The sequence below is a fragment of the Chrysemys picta genome, chromosome 8, assembly GCF_011386835.1.
Source record: "Chrysemys picta bellii isolate R12L10 chromosome 8, ASM1138683v2, whole genome shotgun sequence".
In the NCBI taxonomy this organism is placed as follows: domain Eukaryota; kingdom Metazoa; phylum Chordata; order Testudines; family Emydidae; genus Chrysemys; species Chrysemys picta.
Window position 1 is genome coordinate 104,703,839 of NC_088798.1, and position 18,659 is coordinate 104,722,497.

General features: G+C 53.6%; 1 protein-coding gene across 2 annotated transcripts in view; it reads right to left on the minus strand.

The window, feature by feature from the left end:
• Nucleotides 1-1,882: 1,882 nt before the first annotated feature.
• Nucleotides 1,883-18,659, minus strand: part of ANXA6 (annexin A6) — a 40,606-nt gene continuing 23,829 nt past the window's right edge. Inside the window, exons 14-26 of one of the 2 annotated variants that reach the window (XM_065555106.1) lie at nt 18,311-18,389; nt 17,125-17,206; nt 15,238-15,332; nt 14,345-14,458; nt 13,019-13,109; nt 11,993-12,072; nt 10,781-10,834; nt 7,519-7,536; nt 4,911-5,004; nt 4,293-4,388; nt 3,187-3,245; nt 2,773-2,895; nt 1,883-2,292 (exon numbers count right to left, since the gene is read on the minus strand). In XM_065555106.1, the coding sequence (XP_065411178.1) occupies nt 2,233-2,292; nt 2,773-2,895; nt 3,187-3,245; nt 4,293-4,388; nt 4,911-5,004; nt 7,519-7,536; nt 10,781-10,834; nt 11,993-12,072; nt 13,019-13,109; nt 14,345-14,458; nt 15,238-15,332; nt 17,125-17,206; nt 18,311-18,389 (1,045 nt within the window). In that variant the 3' untranslated portion in view covers nt 1,883-2,232. The remainder of the gene's footprint in view (nt 2,293-2,772; nt 2,896-3,186; nt 3,246-4,292; nt 4,389-4,910; nt 5,005-7,518; nt 7,537-10,780; nt 10,835-11,992; nt 12,073-13,018; nt 13,110-14,344; nt 14,459-15,237; nt 15,333-17,124; nt 17,207-18,310; nt 18,390-18,659) is intronic. The other variant, XM_065555107.1, reaches the window with a different exon arrangement.

Here is an 18,659-nt window from a genome sequence, read left to right on the forward strand (position 1 = left end):
GAACATTCTCGATGAGCAGAGAGGAGGAGCGAGTAGGTCAGAGCAACCACAAGACCTGCTCCGTTCTTGAATCTAACCTGCTCCTGCCCACAAGGCCGACAGGCCCAGCACTGAATCGACCTTCATACAATATCTTTAGCCACCTTTCAAACATCCTCCTGCAAAATGCTCTCAGCTCTTCCCAACTGATGGCAGCAACATGGGTTAAATGCCAGCTGCTAGGTTAGTGGCTAACCCTCAAACCAGCTGTGTTTTGGGGACGTTGCATTGCAACGTCGTCCCTCTGCTTGGATTGCCTGTTTGTTGTACATGGGGTGGCAGGGGATGGTAAGGTACTAGGAGAGTGGGTCACATTTTTTTTGATGGAACAGTTTTCCATTGGAAAATGTCCTTTTGTAGAGCCCTGCAAATCCGCGAGTATCCACGTTATATCTGTGGACCATTTCGGTGGATAGCCACTCGGATGTGGATACAAATTTTGCATCCGCGCAGGGCTCTGACGGTAAGAACTGGGCAGGCAGCTGTGAGGGAACCATGGCGCGGATCCTCCATCTGCCCTTGGTGGGGGTCCTGGGGGGGCAGGGACACGGGAACCCTACCGATGGCAGGTGGAGGGTCCGCAGCGGCTCCCCACAGCTGCCAGCGTGGCTCTCCCTGACCCAGCTCTGGCCGGGGGGCTCGGAGCCACAGCCCAGCCATGAGAATAGCTGGGCTGGCAGCTGTGGGGACAGCTGCGGTGGACCCTCCATCTGCCCTGTGCGGGGGGGCCCGAGCAGCCACCAGGCAGCTCCGCAGGTCACCGTGCAGCAGTGACCAGTGGTGCCGGAATGGGAGGGGCCTTGCCTGTCCACTCTTCACAGGGGTGGATCCCTTCCCCTTCCCTTCCCTTCTTCTTCCTCCCTGAGACCCCTCCCCCCCGGGAGCCGTGGCAGACTCTCCACCTGCCCATGGTGTGGGGATTGTGGGGGCTGAGAGCAGCCCCCAGCCCTGTCCCCACCCCCCAGGCTCCCCACCCGACTGAGGACGGGTAGAGGGTCAGCGACTCTGCACTGGCTCCCCACAGCTGCCCGCGCAGCAATCCCTGACCCGGCTCTGGCGGGGGAAGAGGGGGTGCCGCTGAGCCTCAGAGCCACGGTAAGCAGAGCCCTGCAAAGCCGAGGATATCCGCAGAGAATTTTTGTGGATCGCGGATCGGCTGCAGATACACATTTTTGTATCCATGCAAATTTAAAATAAATAATTGTTAGGTGCATATTACAGTTTTGGCACATGTGCTTTGAATGCCCCAGTAGCAGCTTGTACAGTACATCAAACCATGAATGGGATCACAGGTGAGGGCAGGAAGGTCAGATTTTTACTTCAGCTTTATTGTACCAACATCCACACAAATACCTGGTATCCAGAATTGTCACCACAGTCCATTCCATAAAGGTACAGAAATCCAGTCCAGATTTTTCACAGAGGAAAAGGGACGCTTACATAGGCTATTGCCAGGGAATGAACCATGCATTTAATTAACCAACCTTTCCCCAGTTCAGACAGATCCTGGACTGGATTTCTGTTTCCACTTGGAGTGGACTCCGAGTCACATGGCACTTGGAGAACTCCTGATAGCTCTGTATTTTGGAATTAAACCATGAAGTTCCTGGATGGTTTTTGCACGTGCCATTCCCGCTATTTCCCCTGGGTATTCCGTTCCCACTGCACCAGAAAGAAAAGACAGATTTCCCTCGGAAAATACCCATGGGAGTGAAGGGAGCAGAGCATGCAGCAGCCAATGCGATCAGATAGCAGAACTAGGCGGCACTCAGCGTTACACAAGGCAGCTGAGAAGATGGGCTCTCTCGCACATGAAGGTCTTGCAATAAGCGAACTGGAGTCGTTCCATGGTCAGCAACATGAAGGTTTTATTTCTGTGGTTTAAAACGTTTTATATCACAGTAACTTCCTGGGTTAGTGACACGTTTGGACACGAGTCATCTTGCACCAATTCAGGCAATAATCCCCCCTCACTCCCTCCCATAAAATCCCCACCCCGAGACCACCCGGGTGGTCTGCACTGCTTGTAATGTTATACTCTTCTGTTGTACGTTTTTCTAGCACAAGGTGAATCTTCTTCCAAGTGGAACTGAACGTCCTCCAAAGCCCCCTAAAAGCGACAGTGACATCTAGGCTGTGTGCACGTGATGGCTCAGGCACAGGGACGGGCTTTCACAGGGCTCTCAGGGCAGCTTAGTCGTCCCCTCCGCAAATGGCCAGCAGAGCTTTGCAGTAATCGCCGGAGGTGTCCTTCTGCAAGAAGGAAACAAACGCCAGAGAAAAGTGAAAAGCCATGTGACAATGCAATAAGGGGAGTGCAATCTGGCCCTTAAAGCATTTTGATCTCCTCCAGCAGAAGGCAGGGATCAATACCGTTGGTGCCCAGACGTTATGGGGACAAGCCTCTTAGAAATTTTCACTCACAATGTTCACTGCCTGCCTGGTACATTTAAAGCGTGAATGGACAAAGTGCTGGTTACCATCCAGCAGGGCACAATCCTGCATCCCCTGGCAGATGGAGTAGCTGAAACAGACTTTCTAAAGCACCCAGCAGTCACCATGGTGACACTAATGGCCAGCGATTCAGAAGAACCCAGGACACTCCCCTGCAGTCAACTTTAAGGGCAAAGGCCGAGCTAAGAGGCACGTCTTTAAAGCATGGCCCACTCCTGGTCAATGGCAAGGACAGTGCCCAGTGGGGATGTGACAGGGAAGTTCCCACCCCCTCCTCACCTCAATCATGTGGTGGAGCGACTTCTCGTGCATCTCCTTGAACACACGCCTGATGTTCAGCAGATCGATCTCGCTCCTGGAGACCATGATCCTGGTGAGGGTTCTCTCATCGGTGCCGATGCCCTGGCAACGTGGGGAGAAAGTACAATAACCAAAAGGGGCAGGGTGGGAGCTGATAAATTAAACGAGTTTCCCAAATCTCCGTGCCCAGGGAAGCGTGGCAGCAGCGACACTGTCGGACATAATGCGGGGCAGAGCTATTGCAGCTGGAGCAGCCAGACGGATGCTTCACCAGGACCCACGGAACGGAAAATACCAGCCACTGCTACAGGGCCACCTCAGCTCCAGCCAGGCTGATAAACGCAAAGAGCGCCAGGTTGCCATGGGAACCCCAAACAGAGAGTCTGTTTTCACCTTCATGGAGTCGTAGAGCTTGTCAGCAAAGAAAGCCGGCTTGTCCTTGACGCTCCGAACTGCAAGCAGAGAGACAAGAGACGCAGTCTGGAAACCTTGCCAAGGCCCAAGCAACCAGCTCTGTCCCACACCCCCAGCAGTAGTGGTATGGCTCCAGGATACCCCAATGGGGGCTGGCATGGGGGAATCATTCCCCACAGCACAGGCCCTCTAACAGCTTTTGCCTTGGGAGCGCCGTTTGCTCTCCGCTTGGGTATTTCAGAGGGAGCAGCCACCCTCCCTGAATGTTAGTGGGGCTGGGATAGGAACCCAGGGGGAAACCTAATCCCAATGAAATCAATGGCAAAACTCCCATTGACTTCCGTGGGGCTATGATTTCACCCTGGATCCCAACTTCACAGCTTAGGCTGTTCTCTAAGATCATTAAGGATCCCACCCCCCAATCCAGGCAGGTAATTTACAGGCTCTGAATTATCCAGCTGCCTCATTTCCACTGAATGGAGAAGATGGACCAGAACCAATCCCTGATTTTCTTTTGTTTGTCCCTAGTATTATTCTGATCATGACTTTCATACAGAAAACAAGAGACACTAAAAGACAGCTTTCCCGATACCATCCCAATATTTAAGTAATACAATCCCTTCCGAAGTTCCCACTGCGGTCACTTGCAAAACTCTCCATGACTTCAGCAACGCAGGACTGGAGCGTATACTGAACTCACTATGGCCCCGATCCAGCAAACACTTATAGCAGGAACACGTGAGCAGCTCCATAGACATCCACGGGATGTTCCTTTCCCACATTTCACAAGGGGGAGAATATCTACGTCCGCTATTGGAAAAACCAAAACCGTGCTCTGATCCTGTTGGATTAGCTCCAGGGAGAGAAGAGGTGCCCCAGAGCCAGCTAGGTTGACCAGACGTCCCGATTTTATAGGGACAGTCCCGATTTTTCGGTCTTTTTCTTATATAGCCTCCTATTACCCCCTACCCCTGTGGGCAATGGCAGAGAGCCCCACAGGGCCATGCACCATCCCATACTGGGCCAGTGTACACAATGGAATCCCGGGCCCCGGCTACCCCCTGAGCACACAGCGGGGAACTGACCGATGGCCACGAAGGCATCCCTCACGTCTCCAGACATGTGCTTCCGGACGGTGTGCGCCACGTCATGGTTGGTCATTTTAATGAACTCTTGGAACACTAGGGACCGAAGGAGAAGAGAGCACGTCACAAGCCAGAACATACGAAGTCCCAGCCTCCCAGTCCCGAGGCCACTCTAAGTTCTGCTGCAGGCCAAACCGGCCTCAAATTGAACCCAAGATTGGGGGTGGGGGGGGAAAGCAGGGCACAAAGTCACCTATGCCCCTCCTTTGCATCCTGCCCCAAGCCCCACCCCCCTAGGACCTGAAGATCAGGCCCTCTGGTCCGTGTTAGGAAAGGCTAAGGAGGTGCCAGAAGGAACGGTTACAAAACAGCACATGGGTATTTCCTAAGGCAGGCGCAGTTGGCAACCAGAACCCAGAGACCCAGAGGTGCAGGGTCTGCCACTCCTTCCCTCGGGCGAAAGGAAAATTTCCACCCTCTTATCAAGGGCTGCATCACTATGGGTGAGGCCGTCACAAGCTCACTCTTCCAGGAAACGGCAATGTGGGCACCACAGGTCAGATCAAAGAATTCACCACTAGTCATAGGGCCAGATGCTGGTGATTAACGTGCTCCTACCTCTGCGGAGATGGGGGTAACTCCGGGTGCACAAAATGCTCAAGAAACGGGTTTCTAGGGATGTGGAGTCGCCGCTGGAAACATCAGATAGTTTCTGCAAAACCAAGCAAGAATGAAGGAGGAGAGGAGACAGTGCAGAGAGCAGGAGGAGGCGTGCCGTACATCATTTCTTCCTGGGAGAGTTGGTGGGAAAATGTCAATCCAAAAAGCTTTCCAGAAGGAAAACAGCTTCTTTGACAAAACTGAGATTTTCACAAAATAAAGTGTATTTCTCTTGAAAATAGTTGGGTTTTCACTGAAAAACAGGAAAACCCAGACGCAGAAACATTGTGGTTTTCAGTGAAAATCTGAAAAATTGCAACACAGAGGATTTTCCCCCTCTGTTTCTGTTGAAAATGTTTGACAGGGAAAGTGAATTATTTCCCAACCAACTTAGCTCCCTAGGTTTGATTCTGGTCCAGAGGGCTGAACCTGATGACTTCCTGAGATCCCTTCCAGCCCCACATTTCTGTGATCTTATGTTTTACCCAGGCCTTGCCTACACACAAACACTGTAGCGCTTTAACGAGACCCGGTGTAGTTAAAGAGATACACCTGTGTGGGTGGGTGTGTATTGGTGCAAAGGTGCTTTATTCCAGTAGGGAACAGGAATAGCCTATACTGATGCAAAGCACCTGTATCCCCATAGAACTGCGCCCACCCTCGGGATTGCACCGATTTCACTATTTCTGTAGAAAGTCACACCGCAAATAGAAATAGTTAAACCAGTCTAAAAGACTGTGCAGGCCCGAGAGTCTAAAATCATTAGTGAACAGCTTGCGGTGGTCCTGAGTGGGCCGTACACCACCGGAACGGCCCCGCCGGTCTGACCTCGCACGCATGCTGTGGGTGCCATTTTGAGAGCCAAATGGCCTCCTCTATGCGGCAAAAGTGCTGGCACGCTGTTCCGGCACCTCTGCCCTGGTGCTCCCGAGACACGCCTGCACCTACAGACCCTGTTCTGCACCCGTAAGCGGGGGCCTAAGCCTAAGCTACTGCAATCGGGGGGAGTTTTGCCCTTGACTTCAAAGGGAACAGGCAGGGCCGGTGCAACCACTTAAGCAAACTAGGCGGCCGCCTAAGGCGCCTAGTGGTTGAGGGCGCCTAAAAGCCCGCTCAGGCGAGGAGGTGGAGTGGAGGTGAGCTGGGGCTGGGGGAGGGCCACCTGCAGTAACGGGGGGACGCACAGGAGAACCACTCCCCGCCCCAGATCACCTCCACTCTGCCTCCTCTGCTGAGCACACAGCCCTCGCTCTAAGTCTCCTCCAATCGGCGCCGCAAGCCTGGGAGGGGAGGAGAATTAGAGCAGCGCCGGCGTGCTCAGCGGAGGAGAGCTGGGGCGGGCTCCCCGGGCGGGGTTAGCTGCCGCGGGGGGGCTCCCCAGGCCGGGTTAGCTGCCGTGGAGGGGGGCGGGGTTAGCTTCCACGGGGGGGCTCCTTGGGCGGTGTTAGCTGCTGCAGAGGGGGACCTTGCACGGGGGGGGGAGCTGCTGCGAGGGGGGGCTCCCCGGGTGTGGCGGGGGGGTTAGCTGTTAGCTGCCGCAGCGGGTGGGATTAGCTCAAGCTGCCGCGGGGGGGGGGGGGGGGGGGGGCCCTCCTCGGGTGGGAGGGGCAGGTGGGTGGGGTTAGCTTCCACCAGGGGCGACGGGGGGCCTAAGTGGTGGCACTGGCCCTGGGAACAGGACTGGCTCCCAGCTGTTCCACATCTCGGCTGGAAAGGATCGGATCTCCCTTCTCTTCCCCCTAGTGCAGTACCTTCCCACTTAGCGTGGGCCCTGTTTAAGCAGCTTTCATTCAAGCCCCCAAGTGCACCTTGAGGCCTGGCCAGGCTCTAGGGCACATCCCCTGGGTCCCCGTTGGGCACGGAGCGGCTTGTCAGTCTGGCTGGAGTCTGCAGACGCCTCTGTGGATTGCTGGGAGTGCAGATATAAAGCTTGGCTCAGTGTCAATCAGGAGTAACCCCACGGCAGTCAATGGGGCTACATGGTGTACAACTAAACTTGGCCCGGGGGCATCATTTCAGAAAAGTTGTGTGTAAACAAACCAAGGTGTGGGGGGAACTGCCCCTGTTCCCCATAGCAAATGTCTCCCCTGCTTGGGCCCACAGTGCTGCCCCCTCTGAAGTGACTTGGGACTGCCCTGGGACTCTGCTATTACTCACATTTCCCAGGCACCCATCACTGGTCTTGTCACTCGGGTTCCCATGGGACTTCCTGGGAGGGGGTGTGTGTGCGTGCGAGAAATTGAGGAGTTGGACCACTGCCTAGGCTGCTCCCCCAGGACACTGCGTACATGGGCTCAGGCCTGGAACCTGCACTCCTGCAAAAACTCCCCAGCTGACCTCAAGGGGGAGCTCTGACAGAGGCAGGAGGCAGGATTTGGCCCGTGGGAACGGTTGGAGCAAGATGGAGAGCTCCCTGCACAGAGAACCCCTAGGAGGTGCCTGCAGCCTGGTCTGGGTGTACAGTGGGCCTTTTCTGCCTCCTCCCCCTCCAGCACTGCAAACAAACTAGGTAGTACCCTGTAAATCATGCAGATGGGGGTCAAAGAATAAAAGGGCAGGCACTCACCAGGCTCTCCGCAACCACCTGGCAGAGAGAAAGAGAGAGGGGGGGAGAGAGGAAGGCAACAGGGTCAGATGTGCAGCACACCCCCTTTCCTCGGGGAGGCACCGATCATTCCCCCCACCGAGAGAGAGGGAGGCAAGGGTGGCAGAAGAGGATTCACGTTCGCCTGGTGAGGCGCTCACTGTTCTGGCCACAGAGCGGCTTGGCCAGGCCCTTTGCTGACCCGGCTGCTGAAAATGCCAGCGGTCGCCAGGGCAGGCAATCGGGCTGTTCACAAGTGCATTAGGTAAAATATAGAAAACTCCATTACCCCTCCTCTGCTAACAATCCCTTAAAGAGAGGACCCCCGTGTGGGTCAGAGGAGAACGGAGCGTGCAGTGGAAATCTCATTGGGGGTGATGGTCTCCCAGCAGGGTGATGGAGCATAAAAACAGCCCTACTGGGTCAGACCATCTAGCCCAGTATCCTGTCTTCCGATAGTGGCCAATGCCAGGTGCCCCAGAGGGAATGAACAGAACAGGAATCATCAAGTGATCCATCCCCTGGCGCTCATTCCAAGCTCCTGGCAAACAGAGGCTAGGGACACCATCCCTGCCCATCATTATTATTCACAGAGCGCCATCAATGGACCTGGAGTTTTGCAAACACGTTGGAAGACAAGGCCCCTGCTCTGAAGAGCTTGCAGGCTAAGGCAATGTCTGGGCTGCAGTCCCAGGGGTGATTACAGCTTTAATCTCACTAGCTCGGGTTCGGCAGCAGCAAAGGCAGCGGTGCGCACTTCAGCACAGGCTGTCCAAGCCAGGGTAATTATGGGGCCAGGCATGTAGCTGCTGCCACTTCACTGCTCTGGTACCTGAGCTGGCTGGATTAAAGCTAGTTCAGGTCCGTCTACCTGAGCGGCAATCACACCCCGTGACTGCAGTGTGGACATACCCGGAGCAGGAGAGGAATGAGGACGTGAAGGGCAACCTGTGCACATGCCAGAGAGGAGCTGGGTGATGCAAGGCCAAGCCACAGGAATTGGGAGGAGGTCAGGGGGGTTGTTTGGTGCAGGGAGAGAGGGAAGGTGTTCCACACACACAAGGTGGCCTACAAAAATACATGGGGACCGTTGTTCTCTTCTGCCAGCCTCGAAAACCTACTCTGCCCTCTTGAGCCCGCGTGAAGGTCAGGCGGTGGGCGGGGAGGGCATTGGTCTTGCTATCTGATGAAATGTGAGATTATTCCAATGCATTCCTCCAGGGCTGAGCCATGGGGAGTAGTTTGGCTGGAATGGCCTGAATAGGGGCCTGGGATTTCGAGTTCATCTGCTCAGCATTTCAGCCACTGATCGCTGCCTCTCTCTTTCTCCGGTACAATCAGCGGCAGGCCCGAATGAAGCACTGCACAGGACAGGCGTAGGAACGCACAGCAGCATGCGGTAGTGATGCGAGCCCCCCCTCTGCTGGTAGCAATGCTAACGACATCCTCCCGGAGAACAGTGCCAGCCGCGCTAATGAAAGGCACATGTCAACAGGCTTCAAGCACAGAGAGCAGCAAATGGCGGGGCCACGGAGCCGCCGTGTCCACAGGCGTTGCAGCAGCAGAATATTCCAACAGCCCTTGGAAGCCACCTCAGACAGCTCAGGCCAGCGAGATTCGTAAACAGGCTTTGGAGCGTCAGAGGGTGCAGTGCGGTGGGCAGCGGGGAAGGGAGATGATTCTTGTCACGGGGGTTGAAGTGTGAGCTCTGCGGAGGGCAGAGCTGTGTCAAGGGGGTCCTCATGCTTGACCCCACCAGGCTAACCTTGCCTGGTTCCAGTTGACTAACCAACCGAGCACTTGTGCCAGGCTCACTGGGGACCAGGGGCCTTTCAAGCAAGCCCAGGCTGGTTTAGGGGTTTGTGCTGAAATCATGAATTCAGCAGTTCCTGGTTGATTCAGATTAGGAACCAGGTGCAGCTCAGCTGTTTTAGCTGCCTTCCACTCTGAGATTCGGAGTCACTGCCAGCAAAACGCAAGGGATTGGTAACTCCCGCGGATCAAAACCACAGCAGCTACTGGCGCCAGCCTGTGTGAAGCGAAAGCGCTAAGCTTCTCCCCACGGGACAGCCTTCCTAAGCTAACTGCAGCGGTGGTGCGAGCAAGGGGATCTGACTTTTTTTGTGTGTGGCCCACAAAAATGGTGGCTATTTTGCAAACTAGCTTCTGAACAACTAAGTGGTGGGTGGTGGTGGGGCTGGGGGAGGTGTTTCCTTTGATAAGAACATTTACAATCCAGGGGGCCAGACTGGGAGCTTCTCGGGAGAGGGACCTTGTCTTCTGTCATGGTTTGTAGCTGCCCTGTATGTTTACATACAACAGCAATGGCTCCAGGATATTAGAACTAGGGCTTGCAGAAATCAAGGGTGGCAGTTTTACCCAAACACACATAGTTTTGTCCCAGAAACGGTTCCGCTTCACTAGGCATTTTTCATGTAGGTTTATGCATGGGAACATCTGAGTCATGAAGACCAGACTTTCCAAACACGGGGTCCTGACATTGGACACCTGAAGCCATGGCTTGATTTGCAGAGGCGCTGAGCCCTCACAGCTCCCATTGGAGCACCTCAGAAGACCAGGCTCCTTGTTTAGGTGCCGGATGTCAGGCTCCCAGTTTGAACATTTTGGCTTCGTTGACTTTCCAAGTGCAGCGGCTGGTGTCGTTCAAGGCAGGCGGAAGGAGCAAAGCGAAGACAGGAGACAAACAGGAAAAGAGTCAACGATCGCACTAACCAGCGTGAAACCGCCGTGGAACCCAGAAAGGAATGGTCTGAAAATTCCATCCGATACAATGCCAAAGTGACCTCTGGGCAGACTGGCACATGTTACAGCACTTCATTCAGGGCCTCGGACACCAACCCGCTCACTAATTCTACATCTTTTTAGCTAATAAAATGATTCATTTAAATTCTAAAAGGAAGCACCACCCCCCTAACTCCTCCCAGTTCCCCTAGCAGTATGGTGTGATTTCTGCAAACCCCAGCTAGACTATTCTCATGGAAAATTTCATTGAGATTTTTCCTTTAGGTTGGGAAAAGAAGAGCTACTAAGCAGCGCAAACTCTTTGAAGGGCCCCTGCGCCTCAGTGCTGGGTCCAGGGAACCCACCAGAAATGGAGAGGGTAGGCGGTCTCGGGGTGGGCATTCTCAGATCCAAGGAGCAAAGGAGAAGCTGATAAATAACACCAACTCCCAAGTCTGTGAGCATGTGTGTATGTGTGCACACCTGCAGGTGCAGTTCTCACCTTGGCATCTTCATGAGCTCGTGTGAGGTCTTCTCCTCCTTCGTCACGGTTGCCCTGTGTTTAAACATGACAGTCATGGAGGAAGGATCTTGGAAGAAATGTCCGCTCAGAGCAGGAAGGGTCCTTGTCCCTGCTGCACACCCAAACGATATTGGATGGCTGAGACTACTAGCTGTGGCAGAGAGAGTCTTTCACAGCCAGGTCACGTGGTTGGTGGCAAAAGCCTTGGCTGGCTGACAACTGTTTGGTGACCTCTGCCTGGTTCCTAATGGACACAGGTCTACATCCCAAAGGCCATGCATTTAGCACTAATGGGCTCCCTGGAGCCTGCGCTCCCTTTTCACCCCTGCCAGGGGTCTCTCCAGAAGACACCTGACACACACGGATGGGGATGGGAAGCCAGCGTTTCTGCTGCCTCTTCCGTATAAAATTAGAGGACTGGAGTCCACAGTACTATCTGTGGGGCAATGTCCCTTTAAGCCACCTGGCTCCCTGGATCTTCCCTGTTCTCTGCAGTGACAGTATATTTATTTATCAGGCGTTTAACTGGGGCACAAAGACTCCAGGACCATCCACGGTTAGATCTCCAGTCCCACCCCAGCAGGTGCGCACCGAGTACGTTTCCTCCAACACTCCTTGACCAGCTGGGATACAGCATCACCAAGTCCTGTTCGTTAAGGACAGGCTGCCTGAGAGCCCTGAGCATTTCCTGTCCAGGGCTCAGTTACCTTCTGAGAAATAGAGAGGAGATGGGGCCAGATCCGCAGCCGGGGTCAATCACCACAGCATCATGGGCCTCAGAGCAGGAGGTTGGCTTTAGTAGAGCTCCAGCTGAGGATCTGGCCCAGGGACTCTCGAGACATTTTTGTCTGGGTTTATAGCTCCGTTTCCCCCTTTAAAAAATGTGCCCTACAGTGTGACCTTTTCAACAGCCTGCAGTCTGACTGGATGGCCATTTGGCATGTTGCTTTCCTAGAGGCCACAGGAGCTAGAAGTGAAAGATTTGAGTGGGTACAGCCAACCAATGGGCAAACACCAGGTATATTCCTGAGTTCTGCAAGCTGTCTTAGATTCTACCTGAAGAAACACAACCACATCCCTGTCAACTGTCGGGGAGAAGGGGGGCTATGAGGAAACTGGAGTTTTGCGAGAGGTTAGATTGGAAAACCAGAGTCCCACAAGCAAAGCACACTGGAGAAAAAGTGACCCTACCAGAGCCAGGGAGACAAGAATCCTCTTGAAGTGTCCTGATGTGTCAGAGCTCAGCGCATCCTCCAGAGATTTGTGATAGGCTGAGGAGAAAGGAGCGCAAAACCAAAACACAATATAAATATGCATCCCACCTCAAAGAGTCAGCCCCCGCCTTCCGCTCACGCATCCGGTGTTGCTCAGGCAGCTAATCATGCTTGCCACAAGGGGCCCCGGGGATGGAACGGGGCAGGTGAGAGCGGTCCTTTGCCCCTACGGCCTGTGTATCCAGCTGCCTTATTTGCACACATAAAATGGACGCACAACAGCTTTTACAGGCACAGTTTTGGACATGGAACAATGGGTGCTTGGAATTGGAGGCCGGCTGAAAAGCCTTCACCTGATCCCACGTGGTAAAGGACAAACCCTCTGTTCCACAGGTTCCATAACGAAAGGGCCAGATGGAGGAAGAGTGGACAGAGGAGAGGGCAAGGGTAGGACATGAGTCACGCAACTGGGTCATGGCGAGGCTCCAGGACGGGCATGTACAGCTAGTTACCACGCATGGAGCTGTCTGGTCCAGGGCAGCGGGTGTTTGGGAGAGAAGGGGAAGGGCTTGGAATGGGATCCTGGACTCTCCCGTTTTCTAAGGACAGGCGCTCAGGGAGAAGCGATGGTGATGGGCACTAAGACAAGAGCCTGGGTAGGCGGGCAGGGATCCTGTTTGCTGAGGATGGACATGCAGGAAATCTAGGACTTGTGCCAAGCACCTCATCTGTTTCTATTGCTCCTGATTGGAGGCAAGAGCCATTTGGGAGACGCTGGCCATACCTAGAAGGCTTCAGGTGCCTTCATAGAGCTGTGTGAGGAACCCAAGCCTGGAGCAGCAGCGGTACATAGACCACTTACTCTGGCAGAGTTGTACTGGGGGGAGCTTGGTCAGCATTGGTCTTGAGTCCCTCACTTTCAGTAATGCTGAAATGTAGCCCTCTTCTCCCCAGGCAGATTCCCCCCGGCATTTCTCTAAGATCTCTCCTCTGGCTTCCTTACCTACTTTATACGCCTCATTAATCGCCTGGATCTCCCGATTGTTCCGAGTGGCCAAAATTTCAATTAGAATGTTCTCATCGGTGCCAGCCCCCTGGAAGCACAAAGGGAAGAGAACAGCACATCCCTACGTTAGCAACGCACGGCACACTGCGGGATGGGAAGTGCCTTCCGGAGGGATGTTGCTGGTGAAGTTAGGATGAAAACCCTCCTGGCTGGGCATTTCCACATCATCCCAGTCACACAATAAGGAAGATCTCTTTAATCACAGCAACACTTTGTTTCACAGACAAAATCCCTAAGCACAGGGTAACTCCAGGGTAAATACCCCGTGGCTATGTCCTCATTCCTGTTTATTTACTCTGTATTTGTGGAGACTGGAGAATCCCCCAAGGCAGTGACACCTAACGCTGTGTTTGTGGACCTCAAGCCATGACTAATTCACAGCACAGCAAACAGAAGCTATTCTCCTTGGATTGCTGGCTTGGCTCCTCTCCCACATAGTTATCAGGGGATTCGCTCATTGCAGTTAGGCATTCAGTGATCCACCGGCCCCTCGAAGAGCTCTCTGGATTCAAGGAGGCAAGAAAAATCCCTTTGGCCCTGAAAATCCTGCAGGTGCCGATTGGGTTTTTAAAGGGAAGTTCTGCTGTTCTAAATGCTAAGAGCTGCAGCAGGCTCCGGAGAGGGTAGGAATCACAGCAAAGTATTTCTCTATCCTCATCATGTTTTCTTGTTGGGGTGGGGACGATTAGGACACGTGGGATGCACATCAAGTCTCTGAGCTGCATCTGCCCCAGGACTGCTGCTCTCTCCCTTCGCTGACAAATGGTGCTGTCCCAGGTTGTCACATTTTGCTTTCCTTCCCATTATAGCTCCTACCCCAAACTCCTGCTGGCATGGCCTCGCGCGTAGAGCATTGCACGGGTCCTCAGTGAACCTGTGTCCTATTCCCAGCTCTGCCCCTGGCCTGCTGAATGACCTATGGCAAGTCACTTCACCTCCCTGTGACTCATTTTCCCCACCTGTCATCATACTGACTTTCTTTGTAAAGTGCTTTAAGATCTACTGATAAGAGCTGTATGAGAGCTAGATATTCTGATTATTTCTGCTTTGGATCTGGGCCCATCCCCTGCCTCTCTCCCTGTTAGTTTGTTGCAACAGGAGAAGCAAACGGAAATCGCCAACTGGATGAAAGATGCCACCCTCTATGGCATTGCTCCCGTGCATTGGGCCACGCAGCCCTGGAAGCCTGGCTAGAGTGCAGCGGGAGCACCATGGCTAACTCTCAGACACAGCTGTGGATAATTTTTCGACTGAACAATTTACCTCCATGGCTTTCTTCAGCTGCTTGGCATCAAACTGTGCCGGTGTCATCATCAGTCCAAGGATCAGCTTGGCCAAGCTTCCTGACAGCTCTGATTTCAGATCGGCCATCAGATCCTGCAAAAGGGATGGATGTCATCATGTTTAACTCTGTCTTCCTCACCAATCACAGCTCCGAGCAGCTAGTGATGGAGGGAGTCATGGCTACCCCCTAATCTTCAGCGCTCCCTGCTGGCTAGCAAGGGGAAAGGTGCAGAATGCAGGATTAAGAGAGGGGAGTAAAGAAGAAATACCATGGGCAAATACTTAGGCTACCCTGTGCCTCAGTGCCCCATCTGTAAAAAGGGGCTAAATACTTCTGCACTTTGGGTGACATGAGGAGAAAATCCATCAATGAGTGTGAAGTGCAGGTACTATGGAGACATGGAAATGGGCCCAAATTCTCAAGCGTCTCCTCTCATTATGAGTGCCTCTGTTCTGGGATGCCTCACAGGAGACCCCATTTCACAGGCAGGAGCTCAGCTCTTGGAAGATCAGACCCCAAGTTGTCTAAAGTTGGACACTCAAAACTTGAGGCATCCAAAAACTGGGGCCATTTTGAAAATATGGCCCTTATTGACAGGGTTATGTGGGTGAGAATGGACAGAAGAACTTTCCACTAAAGACCAGACTCCTTCCTGACTGGGATTTCTCTCACAGGAAAGGGATAAATACGAAAGATGCTGAACTCTGTCTGTGAGTCTTTCCCCTCTCACAGCTTCGTCAGACCTGGGGGAGACAGAGGAGACAGTAGTGGGGAAAGAGAAGGTGAAAATGAGCAACCAGATGGAAGGGAAAGAGCAGAAAGGACAGGAAGGTGGCAGGAAGCGTCAGGGGAAAGGAGCCTGCGTCATTACCCTGCCAAAGTGAGACTTGTAGGTTCTCAAGATCTCCTGTCTCTGAGCGTTGCTCCTCTGTGTGACCACATCAATGATGGCGCCTTCGTCAGTGCCTGCAGTGACACAGAAACCAGCCCACGTGAAGACCAGGGGACTTCGCACTGCGGGGATGGGCCTGAAGGACAGGGAGGCATAGACAGAGCCAGTCCAGGCTCTAGACAGGGCCACTCAGCAAAGTCCAAGCTCCTGAGACATGTTTGCTGCCACAAGGCCTGTGAGGCGGAAAGATGGGTGTCTAGGGGACTGGGAGCTCCACTATCTAGACCCTTCTCAGCAGGATTGTGAGGGGCTTGGGGCAGAAGCCTTCCCCACCCTAAGGCCGTTTCTAACAACAGGCCTGGTATTCAGAGTCAGTCAGCACAGCACCTCCAAGGCAGTGGTATCACACGATCACCCCAAATTGGCAGCACTCCCCAGGGCTGGGCTTGTGCAGCGTCTGCCAGTCATGGGGAGAACCTGACCAGAGAGCTGAGTATAGTTGGCAACAGCAACTTCCTCCAGCAAAACAATCGGACACTCGGGGGAGAATTTTCAAGTGTCTAGAAATCAGTGAGGAGCAAGTCCCATTTTCAAAAGTGACTTAGGCGCCTAAATCCCACTGAAAGTCTAATGGGTCTTTTCTAGCTCAGGTAGCTACGATTCTGGGAATCTCCCCTACCAGGAGAAAGGTGAGGCTACAGCTAACTGTTAGGTTGACATTAACCCTGCTTCCTCCTGATCCACAGTGTGTCAGCCATGGCACCATGACTCAGGCTTGTGGGGCTACAAATAGGAAAGTAGACGTACAGGCCTGAGCTGTGAGACCCTCCCGCCTTGCTGGGTTTCAGAGGCCAGGCTCCAGCCAGAGCCCAAGTGTCTACACTGCTAGCCCTGAGAGCCAGAGTCAGGTACCCCAGACACTTTCCTCAATGTAGACACCAAAGGGTCTGATTAGTTTATCAGCCTGCCAGCGAAGAGCTGTTCCCTACTGTATGTTCTCCAGTCTAATTTTCAATGATCTAAGAGATGGGCTTTAGCTGTCCAGAGAGAGAGAGACACTCTGGGAGATCCCACTGGCAGGAAGTGTCCTGATATTTAGTCTAAATTTCCCTTTGATCACATTTAATCACATCCTCTGATATCCCTCCTGGGCCATCCCAAACAGCCCCTCCCTTCCTACTTGTAGACCAGAGCTGGGTGAATTGAGAGCAACTATCCACAAACATCTCAGTCACCCAGGTGCTCCTCTCTTCCTGTTTCCTTCCCACAAAGATGTGCACAAGCAAAGGGCAGGAACCCAAGTGTTCATGAGAAGGGGATTTGTGGCCCATGGCCCAGAATCGTCTACTCAGGAATCAAAGTTTGTTCCCTAACTAAATAAAATTCATATTGGGTGGAAGTAGCTTCTAAAAGTTAGACCATCCAATGGGGGAACAGAAAAAAAATCACATGACTTTCGTGACCAGTCACACCCGTGCAAATCTCTAACACTTGAAGACATACTCACTGGTGTGAAGAGTTTGCAGATGCCTTTTAGGCTGAAATATGTTTGCAGAAAACATGCAAAACAAAGTCTGTCTGTTGAGGGACAATCAGTGATATGGAAAATGGGCCAAACTCTCTGAGTAAATCCTTCACTACAAGCTTTGCACTCTACGCAGCTCCAACTCCAGCTGCCTGAGCCAATGCTGACAGTTCTTTATTCCAGTCCATCTGCAGAATTATGGTTCTAGATCTTTATGCAGATAGTCTCAGACCTTCATGGGTTTTCTGCTTTAGAATCCACTAGGGAGTGGAACATTTCCCCAGAAGACAGAGGAGATAGGGCCGCCCACCTTCCACCAGGGCCCACAGTGTCCTACTTACCAAGTCCCTTCATTGCCTTCCTCAGCACCTTTGCGTCACCATCAGCATTAAAGTCTGCAGCCGGGCGCACGGTTCCTCTCAGCTGCAGAAAGGTTAAGAGGTTTTAGATTAAATCCAGAAGCCCACTGGGCCAGGAGAGGAGAAGAAACAGAGGGAGAAGGCGTGTTAACCAGCAAGCCAGAGGCAAAGCGGCTAGTGGGATTAGAAAGCAGGTGGGGGGAGGGGGTGGATGCCGCGCCAGCAGTGTCCAGATACTGCCCACCCCGGGAAGGAAATAGCCAAGAAGCCCTGAAGAGGAGGCGCTGTTGCTTGTATAAATACCATCCTCGCCTCATGCTGCACGAGAGCCAGACTGGGCTTCACCACCTCACACGCCAGGCAAAGGGACAGAGCTGAGAACCAGGAATCAGCAGCACAAAGGGGATGAAAGTCTTTCCCCTCCCGCATTAGGCCAAATTCTACCCTCGGGTGTCCTCATGCAGCTCCCACCAACAGGAACGGAGCCGTCCGTGCCCCTCCACAGGCTGACTGGGCTGGGAAGGTCCTTGCCACCCAACCCAACCCTGCTCCTCATCTAATACTCTGCCAGGCAACATTCCCAGGGTGCTCCTTGAACAGCCTCGCTGCTGGGGACTGAGCCCCATGGTCACACACACAAGATCTGCAAAAGGTTCCTAGAAGATCTGCCGCACTGCCATTCCCCAGGGTGTCCATCCCCATCACCTTCTCTCCCCCCCCCCCCCCCCAGAGCCCTGGGATGTCTCATCAGTGCAACACCATTAATGTGGTGAACACAAGGCCCCCTGAGCCCCACTGCTGCGTGTGCATGAGACCTCCGTGAGGCACTGAAGCCAAGCTCCAGATTGCACGCAGTGTACGGTGCTGACATGGCACTGGACAGCACCAGCACCCAGCAGGATCCACCAGGCTTGCATTTCAGTGTTAGCAACATGTGTTAGTAGATACACGTGCTGCTGCCGCGTGGGGGGGAGCATCCAGCACTTCCGGGGTTAACTCATCACTGGAAATCAGAACCTCAAGGGAAACCTCGTGTTAATATGCACGGTACAGACGTCTGATTGGCCAGGGCAGCAGCCAGTTAGAAGGTGCCAGCGCGCAGAGGGAGGAAGCTGTGATTTCCAAGCTAGCAGGGAGCAGAGGAGGAGGGATTGGAGTGGGTTCTGACCTCTACTTTAGCCACTGCACTAAGCTCCCACATCCGATAGGCCACCTGCGCAGCTTCAGGGAAGAACTCACCTGCGGCGCTGAAATGGGAGGGGATAGGACGTCAAGGACAGTGAGCAACTGGGGAACTCACCAACACAGGACAGATCAGCCAGCACCATAACCCAACCGCTGAATGATCCCACGCCAGATCAGCCCACACCATCACCCGATCTCTAATGCCCCCAGGCCAGATCAGCCCACACCATCACCCGATCTCTAATGCCCCCAAGTCAAACCAGCCCACACCATCACCCGATCTCTAATGCCCCCAGGCCAGACCAGCCCACACCATCACCCGATCCCTAATG